Source organism: Leptopilina boulardi, unplaced genomic scaffold (genome assembly GCF_019393585.1).
Source record: "Leptopilina boulardi isolate dan_hultmark-lab unplaced genomic scaffold, ZJU_Lbou_2.1 LbouV2_368, whole genome shotgun sequence".
NCBI classification, from domain to species: domain Eukaryota; kingdom Metazoa; phylum Arthropoda; class Insecta; order Hymenoptera; family Figitidae; genus Leptopilina; species Leptopilina boulardi.
Genome location: NW_026137938.1, coordinates 2,590,973 through 2,610,595, shown reverse-complemented (window position 1 = coordinate 2,610,595; position 19,623 = coordinate 2,590,973). Strand labels below are relative to the sequence as shown.

General features: G+C 26.6%; 2 protein-coding genes across 5 annotated transcripts; one reads left to right on the top strand and one right to left on the bottom strand.

The window, feature by feature from the left end:
- Window positions 1–395: 395 nt before the first annotated feature.
- LOC127287359 (DNA ligase 1) lies at window positions 396–5,374 on the top strand. The gene is made up of 17 exons (XM_051314233.1): window positions 396–501; window positions 626–691; window positions 876–956; window positions 1,083–1,174; window positions 1,252–1,535; window positions 1,621–1,978; window positions 2,059–2,284; window positions 2,361–2,533; window positions 2,607–2,830; window positions 2,898–3,026; window positions 3,122–3,261; window positions 3,431–3,632; window positions 3,751–3,957; window positions 4,038–4,254; window positions 4,334–4,569; window positions 4,648–4,845; window positions 4,945–5,374. The coding sequence occupies exons 1-17, from the start codon at window positions 482–484 to the stop codon at window positions 5,116–5,118; spliced, it is 3,027 nt and encodes a 1,008-aa protein (XP_051170190.1). The 5' UTR covers window positions 396–481; the 3' UTR covers window positions 5,119–5,374.
- Window positions 5,214–19,563, bottom strand: LOC127287357 (cyclin-dependent kinase 12). 4 transcript variants are annotated; one of them, XM_051314227.1, is made up of 10 exons: window positions 19,236–19,563; window positions 15,579–18,026; window positions 12,249–12,667; window positions 11,973–12,175; window positions 11,638–11,842; window positions 11,283–11,551; window positions 10,798–10,971; window positions 6,529–6,832; window positions 6,341–6,461; window positions 5,214–6,208 (listed from the first exon to the last, which is right to left on the bottom strand). In XM_051314227.1, exons 2-10 carry the CDS (start codon window positions 18,016–18,018, stop codon window positions 5,958–5,960), a joined length of 4,386 nt encoding a protein of 1,461 aa, XP_051170184.1. In that variant the 5' UTR covers window positions 18,019–18,026; window positions 19,236–19,563; the 3' UTR covers window positions 5,214–5,957. The 4 variants fall into 4 exon arrangements, 2 of the variants coding, with proteins under 2 accessions (XP_051170184.1, XP_051170185.1); XR_007843869.1 differs by lacking the exons at window positions 5,214–6,208; window positions 6,341–6,461 and adding an exon at window positions 7,816–7,876 and having other exon boundaries at window positions 6,749–6,832; XR_007843868.1 differs by lacking the exons at window positions 5,214–6,208; window positions 6,341–6,461 and adding an exon at window positions 7,812–7,876 and having other exon boundaries at window positions 6,762–6,832.
- Window positions 19,564–19,623: the final 60 nt, after the last annotated feature.

The window sequence follows — 19,623 nt, the reverse complement described above, 5'->3', positions numbered from 1 at the left end:
CAAGTATGTCTAATTAATAACTCTCATTGGTTGTCCCTTTGAATGCATTGACATTGACCAATTGAGGGTAACATTTAAGTAGAATTGAATATTTAGCGGGAAGTAGAGAAAAATTCAAATCTCAAATGCATACAATCGCATATATTATTATAAATTATATTAATTAAGTTAAAGAATATATATATTATATATTTATTTAGAAAAACGTAAATATTATTTTAATCAAATTTTTAAACTGCTACAACGAAATGTATAGTAATAATCTAAAATGCGTTTTCTTACTTTGAAATTTCACATAATTCTTTTTTTTTAAACAATAATTTTAAATAATAGATTAATAAATGTATTATTGTAATAACCAATTATTTGTTTTTGGAAAAATTAATATTTTGTTTGTGTTTTGACTAGGTTTGTAATTTGGTGGGAAACATTTGTAAATGGCGGAGGAAAAGATTATTTTTAGGTTAGAAATCGCGCGAAAATGGCGCAACGAACTATAACGTGAGTATTTGTTTGATATTTTGATTAAATTTATATATAAATAATTGTTATATTATTCTCACAATAAAGAGAACAATAAACTTCCAAGAATTGGTTTGTTTATATTTGTATTTCCCTTTCTCAGGTCGTTCTTCGCTAAATGTACACCCAAGAAAAATACAGACGAAACAACAAACTCATCAGAATCAAGGTATGTTTTACCTTAAAAACATGTTATTCTATAATTAAATTCTATTTATAAATATGTTTAAATTTTCTATAAAATATTTAAATGTGAGATCATATTTATTATACACTGAGCGGAAAATTAATCTACCGCCAGTGTATTCACCTGTGATAAACAACATTTTTAATTACCTGCATATCGGTAACAGTTTCACGAAGAAGCAAGATATCGAGACTCCAAATGGAAAAAGAAAACGTGACGATGCCTCGAGTGAAAGTCCTTCAAAAGAGTAAGTTTTTATTTGTTTTCCATATATATAAGTTTTTTTTTTAACTCCTCAATTAATAACATAACCTCAAAATGTACAATTGCGCATTTCTTATATTTGTTATAATTATATATTTTTGTTTTTAAGTTCACCTCCTGCGAAAAAATTGGATGGCAGTTTATCAGATAAAAAAGCAAAATCTTCACCGTCTCCAAGTTCTGCTCGCAATAAAAAATCCGGTAAAATTTTTTTTTTTGAAGCAAATACTTGAAGTTTTAATTTAAAATAAAAAACGTGTTTATATTAATTTTTTCAGGCAATAAGGATAAATCACTTGTTTCCGACATTGTAAAAGAAGTCGAAAAAAGAAAGAAAACACCAAAAAAGTCGTTGAATAAAAAGGAGAAAAAATTAAAGAAGGAACCGGAGAAGGAAAATGAATTGTCACTGAAAAGTCCTGAAAATGGAAAATCAGAACATAAGAAAACACCGAAAATTATGCTCGCTATTAATGGAAAGGAGAAAAAGGAAAAAATTGTGAAAAAAACAAAAAGAATTATTCGTCCAATTGATTCCAGTGATGATGAAGGACATTTGGCAGTGAGTAATAATAATAATAATTTTTTAAATTCAAATTTATTTTATTAAGAAAAAAATAATTTAAAAATGAAATGATTTTTAAAAGTTGCCAGATAGTCCATTAAAGGAGAAGAAAGCTAAAAAAGAAGAAGAAGAAGAAGAAGAGAAAGAAAAATTTGATGGGAAAGACGAAATATCTGAAACATCAGATAAAGAAATTGTCAAAGAGGAGAAATCAGAAATGTCAGATAAAGAAGAAATGGAAATTGATAGTGAGAATAAAAAATCCGACAATGAAGCAAAAAAAGATGATGAAACTTCCGAAACTGAGGAAAAAAATGAGGATTCATTTGTTGAAATTGATACATCATTGAATGATTCGAAAAAAAATGAGCTTGATGAATCAAGTTCGACAGAAAAATCAGAAACAGAAGAGAAATCAAAGACAATTCACAGTTTTTTTGGTGAGTGTTTACATTTTTTTTTTTATTTTGTAATTTGTCAATTCGGTAAGAAATGTAATTTTTTTTTTGAAATTCACTAGCTCCAAGATCAAAAAAGAATTCTGAGGTGAAATCGAAGAAAAAGGATAAAAATGCAAAGAATAAGAAAGAAATGAGTAAAAAAGATAAAAAAGAAAATGAGGAGAAAAATGACAAAGAGGAAGAAACGGAAAATAGTGAGAAAAAAGAGACTACAACTCACGATTATAATCCAAGTAAATCATCATATCATCCAATTCTCGATGCTTGCTGGCGACACGAGGAGAAGTAAAATTTATTAATTTCTTTAATTTTTTTTTTTTTTTTTTTTCTTAAATTTGTATTAATTTAATTTTTCTCATAGGGTGCCTTATATTGCATTAACACGAACTTTAGAACTTATTGAGGATACAAGTGGACGTTTGAAAATTGTTGAAATACTTTCGAATTATTTTCGTTCTGTTATTGTTTTAAGTCCAAATGATCTTATTGCCAGTGTTTATCTTTGTTTAAATCAACTTGCACCTGCCTACGAAGGTAAATTGACAAATTTTTTGTAATATAAATTAATTTAAATTTTTTTATATATTAATTACTGAATTTTTTTAAGGACTTGAATTGGGAATTGCGGACACAAATTTAATGAAGGCAATTGCACAATGTACTGGACAAACATTGGCTCAAATTAAAGCGAAAGTACAAAAAGTCGGTGATTTGGGAATTGTTGCTGAGGGAAGTCGTTCAAATCAACGAACAATGTTTCAACCGGCACCACTTTCTGTTCCGATTGTTTATACAAAACTTAAAGAAATTGCTCAAATGACTGGCACATCGGTATGTGTATTTGAAATTATTTTTAATTTAATTTATTTTTTTTTCTCTATTTATGCCTTTTTTTCAGTCCACCGCCAAAAAAATGGATAAAATCCAATCACTTTTCGTTGCTTGCCGCTTTACAGAAGCAAGATATCTTGTAAGGTCTCTCGCTGGGAAACTGAGAATCGGTCTCGCTGAACAATCCGTACTGCAAGTAAGTATACAATTAAATAATTAATTTACTCTCGCTAATTTATTTATTTTTTTTTTTCTTTTGTCGTAATTCGGAATAATTTTCTTTTTTTTTAGGCATTAGCGTTGGCAAGTGCTATGACACCACCGAATCAAACCTATCCACCTGAAATTCTAAATGCAAGTAAAAAAGTGTCAAGTGACTCTTTTAAACAAAAATACGATGAAATTGCTCTTATTATAAAAACAACTTATTGGTAAGTTCAACGAATATTTAATTTAAGAAAAAAAAATGATGAAAAAATAGAAGAGTGATTAGAAAAATATATTTGAATAAAAAACACTGAAAATTATAAGAATATAGAAATAAATAATCTTATGATTATTATAAAGTGGTAAAATTAATAATTTGTGTCTTTTTTTTAGTGAATGTCCAAATTATGATAAGATAATTCCAGTTATTTTGAAAGACGGTGTAAAAGCACTGCCAGAAAAGTGTAAACTCACACCGGGCATTCCGTTGAAACCAATGTTGGCACATCCAACCAAAGGTGTTCAGGAAGTTTTGACGCGATTTGATGGTATGAAATTTACCTGTGAATGGAAATACGACGGCGAAAGAGCTCAGGTTAGTTTTTTTTTTTTTTTTATATATATATTTTCTTCTAAAAATGAGTTTTCACGTTAAATTCATGTTTTACATGAAATAAATTATATTTTTTAATTCAAAATTAATTCCTTTTCAGATTCATGTGAATGAAAAAGGAGAAGTGAAAATTTACAGTAGAAATCAAGAAAACAATACAAGTAAATATCCAGATATTATTGGACGATTTCCAAATACACGTGGTGAGGATGTTAAAAGTTGTATTCTTGATTGTGAAGCTGTTGCTTGGGATCGTGAGAAAAAACAAATTCTACCATTCCAAATTCTCAGCACAAGAAAGCGAAAGGTTTGTTCTAACAATTTGAAAATTAATTTATTTATTCTTTTTTTTTTATATATATATATTTTCTTTTTCTATTTTATTAGGATGCAAACGAAGCTGAAATTAAAGTTCAAGTCTGCGTCTTTATGTTTGACTTATTGTATTTTAATGATAAACCCCTTGTAAAAGAGCCTTTTCATAAACGTCGAGAATTACTTTTCAATAATTTCAAAGAAGTCGAAGGTGAATGGAAATTTGCTACAAGTCTCGATACTACGACTATGGAAGAGGTACAAGACTTCCTTGAAGAATCAGTGAAAGGTTTTGTAATATTTACTTTAAAATACAAAATTAAACAAACAATATGTGGATAAAATTAAATATTGTTCCTTTAAAATAGGTAATTGCGAAGGTTTAATGGTGAAAACATTGGAACAGGATGCGACTTATGAAATAGCAAAGAGATCAAGAAATTGGTTGAAATTGAAGAAAGATTATTTGGATGGAGTTGGCGATACATTGGATGTTGTTGTAATTGGCGGTTACATTGGAAAGGGAAAACGAACTGGAACTTATGGTGGTTTTCTTTTAGCGTGTTACGATCAAGAAAATGAAGAATATCAAAGTATTTGCAAAGTAAGTAATTTTAATTAAATTTTGAAAAATATTGTTTATGTATGGCTATTATAGTTTTTTTTTTATTATTATTTTCAGATTGGAACTGGTTTCAGTGAAGAGGATCTTCAAAAACACAGCGAATTTCTCAAGGAACATTTAATTTCCGAGCCGAAATCTTACTATCGTTTTGATAGTAGCCACGAGCCGGATCATTGGTTTGAAGCGGTGCAAGTTTGGGAAATAAAATGTGCGGATTTGTCACTTTCGCCTGTACATCGAGCAGCCATGGGAATTGTAAGAACACTAAACTTTTATTTAGATTTAATTTTATCTGAATTTCAAAAAAAAAAAAAAAAAAATTCAAAAAATGAATTTTTTTTCTTACTTAAAAAGGCGGATCCCGAGAAAGGAATTTCTCTCCGTTTTCCACGATTTTGTCGAATTCGAGATGATAAAAATGCAGAAGATGCAACAACTGCACAGCAAGTTGCGGATATGTACAGTAATCAAGAACAGATTAAAAATCAGTCCGCATCGTCAAAACCTGCAGAGGAAGACTTTTATTAATTTTTCGATATATAACAATTTTTGTAATTATTTTAGTTATACAGGTAAAGTGCAACTTAAAAATATTTTTGGTAATGTGACGAAAACAAAAATAATTTTCTTTTTTTTTTTTTTTTTTTTGTTTACTTTTTGATAAATCTATAATGACAATTTAAAGAATATTTGTAATTTGTATATTGAATTATGATAGACCGAAGAAGATAAATTCTTATTCATGTCGGCTTGTATTTTGATAAATAAACCGTTTTGTTTAAAACATTTTTTTTTTTAATATATCCCATCGCGCACTTAAGTTATTTAGGATTAAAATGAAATTTCTTTTTTTTTATATATATTTGCTCTTTATTAGCATCATTGTCTTAATATTTACATATTACATCCTGTAAATACATTTACAGTATAGGAAGTAATAAAATCTTAAACAAATTGCTTAGAAATATATAATTAAATTAATAAACTTTGAAATGCATTGAGTTTCACTCTGTATACATAATTATCTATTTTTCTTAAATCAATTTGATGACAAATTTTCAGAATATATTCAATATTTGAAAAAGAAAAATTAATCTTCCACATACAATAAATTCTTATATTCAAATATTTCTAAATAGTACCCCCATAGTTAAAAATATAAAATAAAAATTATTAACGAAACATATTTTGAAAATTTGATGCTGATTTTTAGTTTTTTTTTTTTTTTTTAAGTGCGTAAAATAAGAATATTTTCTTGGAGATAATCAGACATTGATCAACTATTTATGTTTCATTTTTTTTTTTTTTTTTTTGTACAGCGCGAGAATAATTCGACGTAATAAATAAGAGGGAATATTTACATATATTTAAGAATTGAACGCTGACTGCGTGGATGTTGAGGGGGGATTATTGCTTAGGCTTGCGATTGATTTACCTTGTGGTCGAACAGAAGTATGAGAAATATTGTAGGTGTCTAAATTAAAACGTGATATTAGTGCAGACAATGCCGATCGTACACCGGCTGTCGCTAATTGTGACCATCTTCCTGCACTCACTGCATCGTCGCCTGCATACACTGCATGCGCATCGAAATGACTTTTTTGTCCGGAAGATGCAACTAAAAAATATGAATCTAATTTTAAATTGTATTTAACAAAAAAAAATCAAATATTCTCTGTTAGTTAAAAAAAAAAATTTTTAATTTGCAGGAATTAATTAATTAAAATTTTTATTAAATATTGCAATTTACCTGTTGTCGATGGATTCAGAACCGGCAGATGAGATTCCAGTTGTCCATTTGGTCTTGTATTTGCAACTAAACGAAGTTCTGAATGTAGTTCTCCTAAAAGTTGCACCACTTTTGGATCCGTCTAAAAATAAATTTAATTAATTTTATTTATAATTTCAATTTAAAATTATTTTTTTTAAACAATTTACCTGATTATCCGTTCGAAGTGACATTAAATCTTCAACAATAATCGCTTTCCCTTGACTCAATGAAGTAGTTAAATAATTTAATTTACGAGCGAGACTGTCTTCGGCATTAAATTCAAGAAAATGAGATGATTCCCCTTTAATATTAGATCGAGATTTAATCGGTGGTGTGCTATTGTAATAATAGCTAGTTGGAGATGAACCATAAAGAATTTCTTGATTGCAAAAATTATCTCCACCAAAATGTGTTTCATTCAGTCGTGAATGAGAATTATAACCAGACTCCATTTTCAGTCTTTTGGACGATCTGTAAGAAAAATTGTTTATTTTATTAAATAAATAATATTAATTTAAACATTTGTTTATATATAAATTAAATAAAATTATGAAACAGTTTTTTTTTAAATCTATTTCAAATTTCATTTGCTATTATAATTTATAAAAAGAATATTAGTAAATAATAAAATTTAAATGCAAGCTATAAAATATGGTTTCATGCAGAACAATATACAAGAATAAAATATTATCTACTTCTGGCACTCAAATTCGATTAAAAGCAAATTGAATAGACTAAATACAAAAAAACAAATTAGATAAACTAAAAATGAGAGAATAATGAAAACTGTAATTAACTTAAAATATCAAATTTAAAATTAAGTTCCTTAAAGTATATAAATATCGGAACATTAATTTTGATGCTGAATCTCATTTGTTTTTAAAAAGATCATAATTTTCTTTTATTAAAAAAAAATACTCGTAAACACAAGTATTTTTTTACAATAGAAGAATAAAATAAGTTTAGTGTTAACACCAAATGAATTGATTTGGCAAAAACTTATTTAATTTTTATCTTATCTAATCTCATAAAAATGTTTACTAGATTGTTACATAAGTATATTATTTTCATTTTTTAAAAAAATCTATTTTTTATTTCAAAAATCTATTTTCAATTAATAATTGTAATTATATCATGTGTAAATAAATATTATAATTTTTATGTGACGCAGAATTATCCTAATATTATTTTACCTAAAATTAGAGTTTACATTAATTCATTATAATTTTCATTTTGACCTAATTTTGTTTTTATTATAATTTCACCATAAATAGTTTACAAATTAGTTATATATATACAAAAAAAAAAGGTAGGTCATGAGAAGTTGATTAGTTTGGTTAGTTGAAAGTAAGCACGCATGGAATTTTTGTTATTATATTTTTTGACGATTAACTAAAATTTATATTATGAATTTTCAAAACGCAATAATTGAAAGAATATTTTTTTTTACCTACATAGAAACTCATAAGAGTTATAAATTTTTCCTGGTATCAATCGGCCATTAAATATTATCGCCTGAAACATAACGTTATCCAGTATTAGCCACTTATCAATATTAATCAACTCGAAACTTTATTAATTTTTAATTTCTATAAAATGAAACATTTTTCTTTTCTTAAATAATTATAATTATTATTCAAATTAATTCTACATTTATGATTCAATGTCAAAAATATTTAATTGAAATTTTTTTATTTTTATCTATTTGAATTATAATAAATATATGCATTAAATATTACATTTATATTTATACTTTAATAGGATTCTTTTTTTTTTTTTAATAATGCAATATTACAATAAAGCTTAACTTATGAGAAATGCTTTTTAATTTTTCCATTGCAAATTGAAAACAAAAATTGTTATTAAAAAATTTGCAACTTAATTTTAATTATTTTAAAAGTGTTTAAAAAAATAAAATATATGCATTTATTTAAAAAATATTTCTACAACAAAAGCTTAATGAATTTTATTTTTTAAATAAATAAAATTTAACGATTCTGTGCCAGTTAAAGATTAATTTATTACAGAATCAATTAAATTAATTAGTCATTTAAATATATATATATATAAGATCTTTTAATATATAATAAATTATACAAAATAAATAAAAGAAAAAATAAATGTACTATAAACAGATAATTTGAATTAAGTTTAAAATATCTTTGATAAAAACATTTTTTTTTTAAATAAAAAAAAGTTTTGATATTGCTTCAAACCTTTCTAGTTTCTAGCACTACGTGCTGTTGGGACGGTCAGCCAAAAGATACTTTTTATTATGAATATTTAAGTTCTTTATTGTAAATTTATTTCTTTTTTTTTGGGTAACATTACATTCGATTTCTCAAAATGTATATCGTTTTCTAATTTAATAAAATACAGACTATTCTTAATAGATAAGCAATATTATATAAAATTGAAATGTTAATGGTAGAAAAAAATAAAAAAAGAAAAGAATCGTTTTCAAATAGTTCTTGTTTGTAATTTGATATTTTAATTTAAAAAAAAAAACTTATTTTCTTTCATTTAAAATTATGAATTTCAATTTAAAATGTGTATTAAATTCATAAATGTAGAATTAAAATAAATATGGCTAATGTTTTAATAAAACTATTTTCATCGACGACAATTCTTATTTTTATCAAATATATTATTTGGTAAGATAAAAAAAAAATGTTGAATTTCTTATTGTAATTAACTAAATTTCTTTAACACTGCTAAAAGGGTCAATAGAAACAAAACTATTTTATCATAATATCTTAATTCATTGTCCGAAAGAAAATGAGAGGCGTATATTTTAAAGTATCTAATTAATTATATTACATCAGTTTATCCTTATTCTACAATTGTAATAATATACATAAATATATTTATGTATGCAGATAACGCATTTACTTGATTTGAAAAAAAAAAAAATTGAATCTCGTTTTAAAAATAACACGACACAATTCTATTAATAACAATATTTTTTTTTAAACTGCAATAATGCACAAATTTCTTTTTTTTTTATATCGGATATTCTTAAATCGAGATTTATAAAATTATCATCATTCTATAATATCTACACCATTAATAAACTGTCGTGAACAGTTTGAAGAACGGACAATCTTAATATACAAGAATTAAACGTAAACAGTCAAATATTGTTATTAATTTTTACAACAGTTTACAATATAACATAAATAAATGTTGGTCATTGGTGATGAAGTTTTTTTTTTTGTCCAGTTGGTGCTATTGATATTTTCTTCATCCTCCCAATATTCATTTCCGTCTAAATTCCATAATAGAAACCAACAGAATATCCTTGACGGTACTTTTTTTTTTGTTTTACTTCGAAATATTTCAACTTTGAAAAAGAAATAACTGGACTTGTATTATAATTCATTTATTGAATTATAATTGGCCAATCATTCGATTTTATATACATACATACATACATTCGTACACGGTAGAATATCTTGGAAAATATTACAATTTTGTGTACAATTCTTGTTTTTTTTTTTTTTTTTTTTTCTTTTTTTTTTCCTCTAAAGATTAACTTAAATAATTGTGCGTCATAAAATTAATGATCAACTTATAAATCGATTTTCAAAAAAAAGCCAAGGACAAGAAACCTATTTTTTTTAAGTTTGATTTAAAAAAAAAAAAATTACACGATCTGCTTTCAGTAACGCGCCAACACAGAATTTAAAATATATTATGCAAAGCGATATATCTAAAAAGTATATTTACTTATATTTGATATACTCTATTCTATTTCCAGGTATATTTAAATACCTAACTTACAGTTTTTCAGTAAAAAAAAAAATCATCTCAACTTGCACATTTTTTAAGTTGAAACGACAAAAAGAAAATAATATATCTTGAAACTAAGAGCAATGAAATAAAAAAAAAGCTCAACATTTTTCCCCCATTTAATCAGTTTTTTTTTTTTTTGTTTTTTTAAATGAAACTATAAATGTGCAAATTAAAATCGCCTACTATTATCTATAAATTTCAAAACTACTTAAAACGACAAACAAAAAGACACCTGGCTAAGATTTTATCTTACGTTTGAAAAAAAAAGTTACAGAGGTACATTTCTAAGTAATGTACATTTAAGAACTAAAATGCACTTTAATTTTGCATCAATTCTTTTTTTTTTTTTTTTAAATAATTCCGTTTATTTATTTACTTTTTTTTTTTATTGTGTTTTGTCGCAAGCAAATTCGAAAAAAAATATTAACTCTTCGAGCTGTGCTTTAAGGGGATAACAAAAGTTTTAAATAATGGTAAATATAGTAAATGCCAAGAAAAAAAAAAAAAAAAAAAAAAAAAATGAAAATTCAGCTACAGTGCGTCAAACCGAATATGTGTCACTTATTGTAGATGCAATAGCGATTTCAATAAAATTTATGAAAATCACGCAGACTTTTTTTTTTTGTTCTACAGCTACTCACCCCCCGACGTCCGATAATAGCTCTTCACTGATTCTATGTGGACCTCCTTCATTAACAAGTGGCGGAATTGAGACTCGTCCTAATGTTATCTCTTGATCACGCAAAAGTCTTCGACGTTTTTTACTCCACAATTCATGGCAATCCTGATCTTTTGGAAGTTTTGGAGCTGGTATTCTAAAATTGCAATTTACATTAATCAAGAAACATAAAATATTTCGCAAATTCAACTTTGAAATTGTATTATATATTAAAGTTTTTTGTCATTAAAATAGAATTTCGTGAATTTAAACATAAAAACAACATCTTTAAACGCAAATAAAGAGGTAAATGAAAAATTTACAAAATTAGTGAAAAAAAACCTATGAATATATTTAAACATTTATGAAAAATAATTTTTAATATGACAAAACAAAATAAATTGTTTACATATTATTATAATGAAAAAAAAAAAGGAAAACAAAAATAAATAATTTGATTAGACATACTGTTCGGGGTGCACATCTTTTAGCCAACTACTTTTAAGTGCATCAGCAGCTGTGATTCTTTTTTCAGGATCTAATTCAAGCATTTTATCAAGAAGATCAAGAGCTGGTCCTGGCATAAAGGAAAACTCTTCTCGAACGCATCGTCTGTATGATTTTTTTGGCTTGAGCGTATGCCAGAGGGGCAATTTTATCACAGAAGGCCAAACCGCAGGAGTTGGTGTCCCGCAAATTCGGGAAATCATTTCCAATTGCATCATTTCAACATTTGCCTATTGAAAGAGGATAACATTTTTTTTTTTTTATAAATTAATTAAATGAATTAAAAATCAAAGAAATAATTATTAATTGTATTTACTTGGAAAAGTGGTTTCTTTAGGAATAATTCTCCCAAAATGCAACCGCAACTCCATACATCAATAGCAGGACCATAACGTTCTTCACCAAGAAGTAATTCTGGAGGACGATACCACAATGTAATAACTTTGTTTGTATAAGGTCGCTGTCTATCTTCCGCATTGTAGAGTCTGGCAAGACCAAAGTCTGCCAATTTAACTTCACCTCTGTAAAAATAATAAATTGTGTACGTCCATATTAAAAGGGACCACTTTGTCGCTATCAATAGGGGTACACAATTATTTTCACCTATTGTATCACGAATAAAGCAATTAATAAAATAACATAAATATTTACCTATTGTTCATAAGAATATTAGAACATTTAATATCTCGATGAAGAAAATTTTTACTGTGACAATAATTTAATCCCTCGAGTAATTGTTTCATGATGCTCGCATTTGTTTCACAATTGAAATCTCCCATTCCAGATTCAAGTAAACCCATAAGATCATGATCCATATATTCAAAGACCAAGTAAAAAGAACCTTTATCTTTGTCCTAGGGAATTAAAATTTATTTTAATTAAAAATATTCTAATTTAATATAGAATTTATTAAAAAAAATAAAATACCTTTCGAAAGTCTTCTGGTTTCTTTTTATTGGTGACAATCTCTCTCAAATTAACGATATTTTTATGATTGAGTTGTCTGAGAATTTTTATTTCTCGCACAGCCGTTATTGGGAAACCTTCCTTTTCATTTTCTAAACGTACTTTTTTCAAAGCAACAACAACGCTTGCTCGTTTATCCCAAGCTTTATAAACTTGACCGTAAGTACCTTCTCCAATTTGTGTAATCAAATCAAAAACATCTGATCCCTTTCCTTCTTCTTCTTTAGTATACATGGGAATGAGATTTCGTGAACCGCGACGTTTTAAAATTTTAGGACGTTTTAATCGCGGCTTAACTGCTACACGTCCTAATCTACCAACAGTTGGAGGTGTTGCATTAGGATCATCCTCGCCACTTAAATCCTCTGAGCCTGGTACAACTGTTAATGAATGATAATAAATTTTTTTCAACAATTTTACATAATCATAAAAATCAAAAGAATTATTAGTAAAAAAAAAAAAGGGGGGGGGGGTAATAATTTTAAGTACTTTTTGGGCAAAAATTTGTTAAAAGAAAAAAATTTTTTTTTAATTTCGTTTGTGAATTTTATTTTTAAAACAATTACAAGCAAAACTAATTATTTGCAATCTCTATGCATTTTTATACTACCCGCATGAACTTTTAACCTTGTCACAATTTCATTTTTACAAATTTTCCAATAAACTTACGGAATTTTACGAAATTAAAAAAAAAAACTTAGAATTACTTTTTTACATTCAATTAATTTGATTAGTTTTCCAATGTAAAATTACAGAGGAAATTAAAAAAATTTTTAAATTATTTTTTTTATTACATTAATTTGATTTATGTAAATAGAATAATTAAGGAAAATAAAATATTAGTTTTTACATTATATTAATTTGATTTGTTCCTATAAAATTACAGTGGAAATTAAGTAAAAATTTTAAATTATTTTTTATATACGCTGGCGATAATTTTTATGATTTTAAATTCCCGGTCAAAAATTTTGTAAATAATTTAACTTTTTCACAAAAAAAATATGATCATTTTTCTAAAAAAAAAAAACTTTTTTATTTTTTAATATTAATTCTTCTAATAAATTTTAATAATGCAAAAAGAAATAATTAGATACTTATTTTAGAAATACATTTTTTTTTTTTGAGAAATGAATGCAGCAAAATGTAATGAACAATATCAGTTTTTAGAATTATCGCCACCCTGATAATATATATTAATTTTATTTCTGCAAATAAAATTACAAAGGAAATTAAGAAAATTAAAAAATTAGTTTTTACATGTTACAGGTCCGGGTTCGGATAATCAAAATTTCAATTTTTTTTTTATATATAATTAAAGTAAAACAATGTCACAGTTAAACTATATATACTGAAAAAAAATTTATTTTATTCAAATACTCAATGTATTATCAAATAAATATTTACTTGAATCAAATAATTTTTATTTGAATTAAATAAATTGTATTTGAATTAATAATTTCTGTATTTGAAACAAATACCGCATTTAATTGATTTAAATAACTAGCAAAATTGAGTATTTAATTGTTTGTTATAATGAAATTAAAGATTAATATTATCAATAATAATTTAATTTATTAGAATATTATTACATATTAAATGATAATAATGAAAATTATATGATTACAGGCCTCGAATTATACGACTTTTTTTTTTAACTAAAATGATTCTTCACTAAATTAATTATTTTTAATAATTTTAATGAAATACATTACAAATTCAATTATATCAAAATTATTTTTTAATTAAAATTTTTATGAAATTTAACAATTGTTTATAATTTAAAAAAAAATATCACAATAAAATTGAATTATTTTTTTAAAAATTTCAATTCAAAATAAACTAAAATTCAATTATTACACGAAATTTTAATTCAAAATAAATTAAAATTCAATAATTATCCAAAATTTTTAATTAAAAATTTAATTATTTACCAAGTTTTCAATTTAAAATGAAATAAAATTCGATTATTTTCTAAAATTTCTATTTAAAATTAATTATTTAAATTTTCAATCAAAAATGAATTAAATTATTATCCAAATTTCAATTAAAATTCAATTATTTCCCAAAATTTTCAATTCAAAATGAACTAAAATTCAATTATTTTCCAAATTTAAAATCAAATAAAATTTTATTATTCTCAAAAATTTGAATTCAAAATTAATTGAATTTTCAATAATTTGAATTTAAAAGCATCTAAAATTTAATTATTTCTAAAATTTTCCATAGAAAATTTTTTTTTTTTTGAAATTTAATAATTTCAATTATAACTCTAAGGGAATTCCATTATTTTTAACTATTTTAATAATATTCTTTGAAAATTCAACTATTTGAAACCATTTTTCAATTAGAAATGATTTTCAAATTATTGTATTTTGTCCGCATTTTCTAATGAATTTTTAGTGAAACCATTTAAAGTTTTAATTACAAAACACTTAAAGTTTCAATTAATTTCAAAAATCTAAATTTTAAATCTTTGAAAATTCAATTAAATTTAAAAAATGTTTTCCAAAAATTGTTTGATAAATTATTTTTAGTTCTGTAAAATTTAATAATTGTTTGAAAATTAACAATATCTTTTGAAATTTAATTATTTCTAAAAATTTTAACTTTAACCCATCGAAAAGGATTATTATTAAAAAAAAAATATATTTTATTTAAAAATCTGTAAAATATTTTTGTTAAAATAAAAAACAAATCCACTTTGTTTTGGAATATAAATCGATTGAAACGATTTTTTGTGTTTTTAAGTTGATTCGAGGCCTGTGTTTTTATAATTAATATTTAATAGGTATTCGTTGGCCCCTGGTACCTTAAAAATTAATTTTTTTAAATTACTATCTTGTACTATTAAAAAAAACACGTGAAATCAGAAAAGGCCAACTTCAAGTTAGGACAGAACAAACATTTTATTATTATATAATAATTGTTTTAAGTAAATATTTATTTGATAATAGTCAAAGAATTTTAATCAAATAATTTTTTTTTCAATGTATATTTAATTTAATATATTTTAAATGGACATAAATATTTATATTAAATTAAAATAGAGTTAAATAATAAGATATAAATACATTAATAAAATAAAAAGACAAAGAAAGTTTCGGATAAAATGTTTTACGGTTCGGAAAATCGAGGTTCCACTGTAGTTTGATTCGTTTCAATTAGAAAGAAAAATAATAAATTTTTTTAATATTAAATTTGATTTGTTAAATTGAGTTTTAAAAAAAAAACAACTGTTTTCCAATTCGATTCCTGAAAAAAATAAGAAACAAAATTATAATTGCCACTAACCTGGCGGCATGGGTAAATCCTTGATGCTTTTTCTCGCAGGTGGTTTACTCACAGTTGGTGTATGTGATAGTTTGATTTTTGGCGGTGGAGTTGGTGAGCGACTCGGCGGTGAGTCAATGCTTTCCAAATCATTTTGATTAATTCCAGGAGGTAGTGGTAACCTTGAAAGGCTTTTTGTTTTGAATGCAACAATTGGCGGTTTAGGTGGATCCGCCGATTTGATTTGTACCAAATTATTTGGCGTATTAAATTTGGATATTGCTGATGAATTTGGCGCTGGAACGGGAATTGGTAATGGTGGCGGTGGTACAGAGAGATTTGGTAGAACAGCAATTGTTGATGGTGTTGATAATGCAGCAGTGTTTACATTAATTGGAATGGGAGCCGGTACAGGTATAGGCACTAGTGTTGGAGATATTTTTTCATTTTCAATTTGTGGCAATGGTGGTTGTGATATTGGTGCTTGTGAATTGGAATTTGAAAAATTATTTTGAACTGGCGTCTTTGAGCCAGTATATGAAATTGGTGAATTTTGACCAGGTGATGATTTTAATATTGGAAGGGGTGGTGTTCTTGCTGCACATGGATTATCATCAATTGGAATATCGGAAATTAATTTTGTTTCAATTTCTGATTTTTCTAATGAATCTTTATCATCGGCGCCTTCAATTATTTGTACGTCATCTTGATTTATTGCTTTTTCATTTGCGGCTTGTAATTTTTTCATAGCCAATTCTCGCATATTGCGATTTTTTACTAATTCAGCAAATAAACTTGTTTCACTTATTTTAGCTTGTACGCGAAGATTTTTTGCAGTAATACTTGAGGGACTTTTTGGACGTGAACGATGAGGTAAAGGTGAAGGGATACGTGAAGGACGTGGACTTTTGGATTTATGTTTTCTGGAAGATTTATGTGACTTGCTTGGTGAACGAGATTTCTTTGGAGTTCGACTTCGACGACGTGAACGTGATCGTGAACGTGATTGAACTTTTCGCCAACGTGCAGGACTACGGGAACGTGATCGCGATAGGGGCATTGGTAATCGTACAGGAATGGGACTTCTGACTGATGTTGATTTTCTCTTGTCTCTTCTATCCTTGTCGTGATGTTTGTGTCTTCGATCGGATTCATCTCTTCGTCTTCGTTTGCCTGATGGTGAACAGGCACCGGTGGTGTTGATACCGCTGCCAATTCCACCACCTGGAATGTCCCTTCGTCTGTGACGCACGGGACTGGCACTGTATTCCCTTCGTCTCATATTGGAAGGACTTGGACTGTGCCTCATTCGTGACATTGGACCGGGACTGTGTCTCATTCGTGACATTGCATTTGGACTGAAATCTCGTCTTCTTGGTGGGCTATGATCTCTTCTCCTTGCTATGGGACTAGGACTGTGAGGACGTTTACGACTAGAACCATGAACTGGACTAACACTATTATTTCGCCTTACATGTCCCATTGGACTGTGTTTTTGTCTATCGGGACTGTGCTTCATTCCGTGGTTCATTTTATTAGAATCTGGAGATAGTGGTCTGGGAGGTAATAAGGGAGTGTGTGGAGATTGTGGTACAGTTGGGGATGGTGATGCGACATTCCGTGCCGGTGAATCAAGGTCCATATCACTTAAAACGCGATTATCCGTTGGAGTTGCGGGCGATATGGGAGATGTACTGTCCTTCAATGGTAATGGCGGTGATTTTGTCCAACTCTCAGCTCGTTTCATATGTTCCGAACTAACTGAATCAATGTCATCAACTCGCGATGGACTTATACTGCGCGAATGACGTTTAGATTTTCTCTTTTTCTTCTTTGCTGTATTTAAATATGGACTTAAACTTCGTTTCTTTTTCTTCTCACGTTTGTGCTTCTTCTCTTTTCGCTTAACATATCGCCTGGCGTCTTCTGAAAATTCCGGACTCTTTCTAATCATAGTTAGCGGCTGTTGCTGCTGCTGCTGTTGTTGTTGTTGTTGTTGTTCTTCACCATGTGAATAGTGTTTGCCTATGTGTCTGTGTTGTGCAGGTGATGTTGGTGATATACTAATTGGCGAAGCACCAAGATTCGTTCTGGGACTAACTCCACCATAATATCGTCTCTGTAACAAAGATTCAGGCACCTCTCCATCTGTATAACTATTACCCCTACTATCCTCCGATTGTATTTCCCCTGCCTCAGGTTCTGAAAGATCTTCACTACTTACATCCGAATACTCTACCAATGGTTTCAATGATGCAACTTTTGCCTGATTATCTAGCGACTTGTCCCTTGATCTCTTCTTCTTTTTACGACCTGAACTTTTACTCTTTCCATGCTTTCTGTGTCTCTTGTCACTAACTTCAAAATTATGTCGATTTCCTTCACTATTTGCACTGTCTCTTCGTCTTGATTTAAACCTTCCATTACGTTCAGCACGCACAGTGTCACGACTACTAGGCATGTCACCTACTGAAATTTAAAAATTCTCCATATTACCTTACAATATTAAGTAAAAAAAAAATAATAATATATCTTCTCTTAAATACTCTCAAAAAAAAATGTGAAAAATATTTTCATTTTTGAAATTTTGATTAATATTCCTTTAGTTACATTTACAATTTTCAAAATTTTGTTCAAAAAATATTTATCATTCTAATAATCAATCTTCAAACTCTTTTTAAACATGAAAATATCAAAAATTCTCATATAATAAAAATTGAATCCTTCATTTTTAAATAATGATGAATTAATCAAAATTTTATTTAGAAAATTTTAATTATTTTGACAAATGATATTTTATAATAAATAAATTACTTGACACTATCCGGTACTAAAACCACACATCCACAATAAAATTGAAATCGTTGAAAATTTCTCGATATTTCCTAATTTAAAATTAAAATAAAAAAAAAAAATAGAATTTTCATTAGTATTTAGTAATAATAAATATATTTAAATAATAAATTTAATATAAAAAAAGAAATTAAATATCAAAAATAACTTGAACTTAAAAATAAATTGTACTATTTCTAATTGGATTTAAGATCAATAAATCGATTTATATACAAAGAGAAAAAAATAAAAATTTCAATGAATATTTAAAATTGTTTGATTTTACTTTTTCAATTCAATTGGAAATATTAAAGGAAATTATTAACAATTGTAAAAATAAAATTCAACAAATTATGAATAAAAATAATAAAAACAATTTTTATACATAAAACAATTAATAAATAGTAATAAAGGAAAATATTGTAATATTATAGTTATAATATTCTCTATATATTAGACGATTTCACTTACTCATGAATAGGAAGAATTTTGACACGCGCAATACATCAAAGTGCAAATAAAAATTTTATCATTATAACTAAAATATTGAAAAATGTATTATAATGAAATTTAACAAATCAAAATTTTATTTTAAAATTAATGAAATTTTTTTTTAATATCCTTGAATAACAATAAAGCTGAAATAATAAAATTTTCTACTTCAAGATTAAAAAAAAAAAAAAAAAGATAAAAGTTTTTTGTAGATTGGTCGGTCGTAGCCGCCATTACTCTATAGAGACGAGCAATATAGAAAAGGGAGTAACCGCGAAAGAAATTTAACAAAAACACCCCCAACAAGTTATGAATATTCTACTTATTGACAAAATATAATAATCTGTTACTTACATGCAATGTTTGCCACGAAATGACGCACAGCGTATTGCAATCGTTCGCATCGGGCTGATCGTCCAAAGAAATCAGGATTACGTCTAACGTTCGTTGCTCCGTTGGCAATTTCAACACGTCTTTATGAAGTCGCGATTATAAAGTTCCATAAAAATAAACATATGCAGTAGCGGCAAACTACTCATGCGGTCATAATTTTATATTTCCGATAGTCGATGCATCATGTTCTTTATGCTTTTTTTAGATTTAATTTTGCTTTACATTTAAGCAAGTTTAGTAAAGCAAGAAGCAGCCATTCCATGAACCATAAACATTGACAGGAAGATCGAGGGCGAACGTGTTTGTCCGATACTGTGTGTTTCTTTGTCTCTCCGTGTTGTGGAGCTGC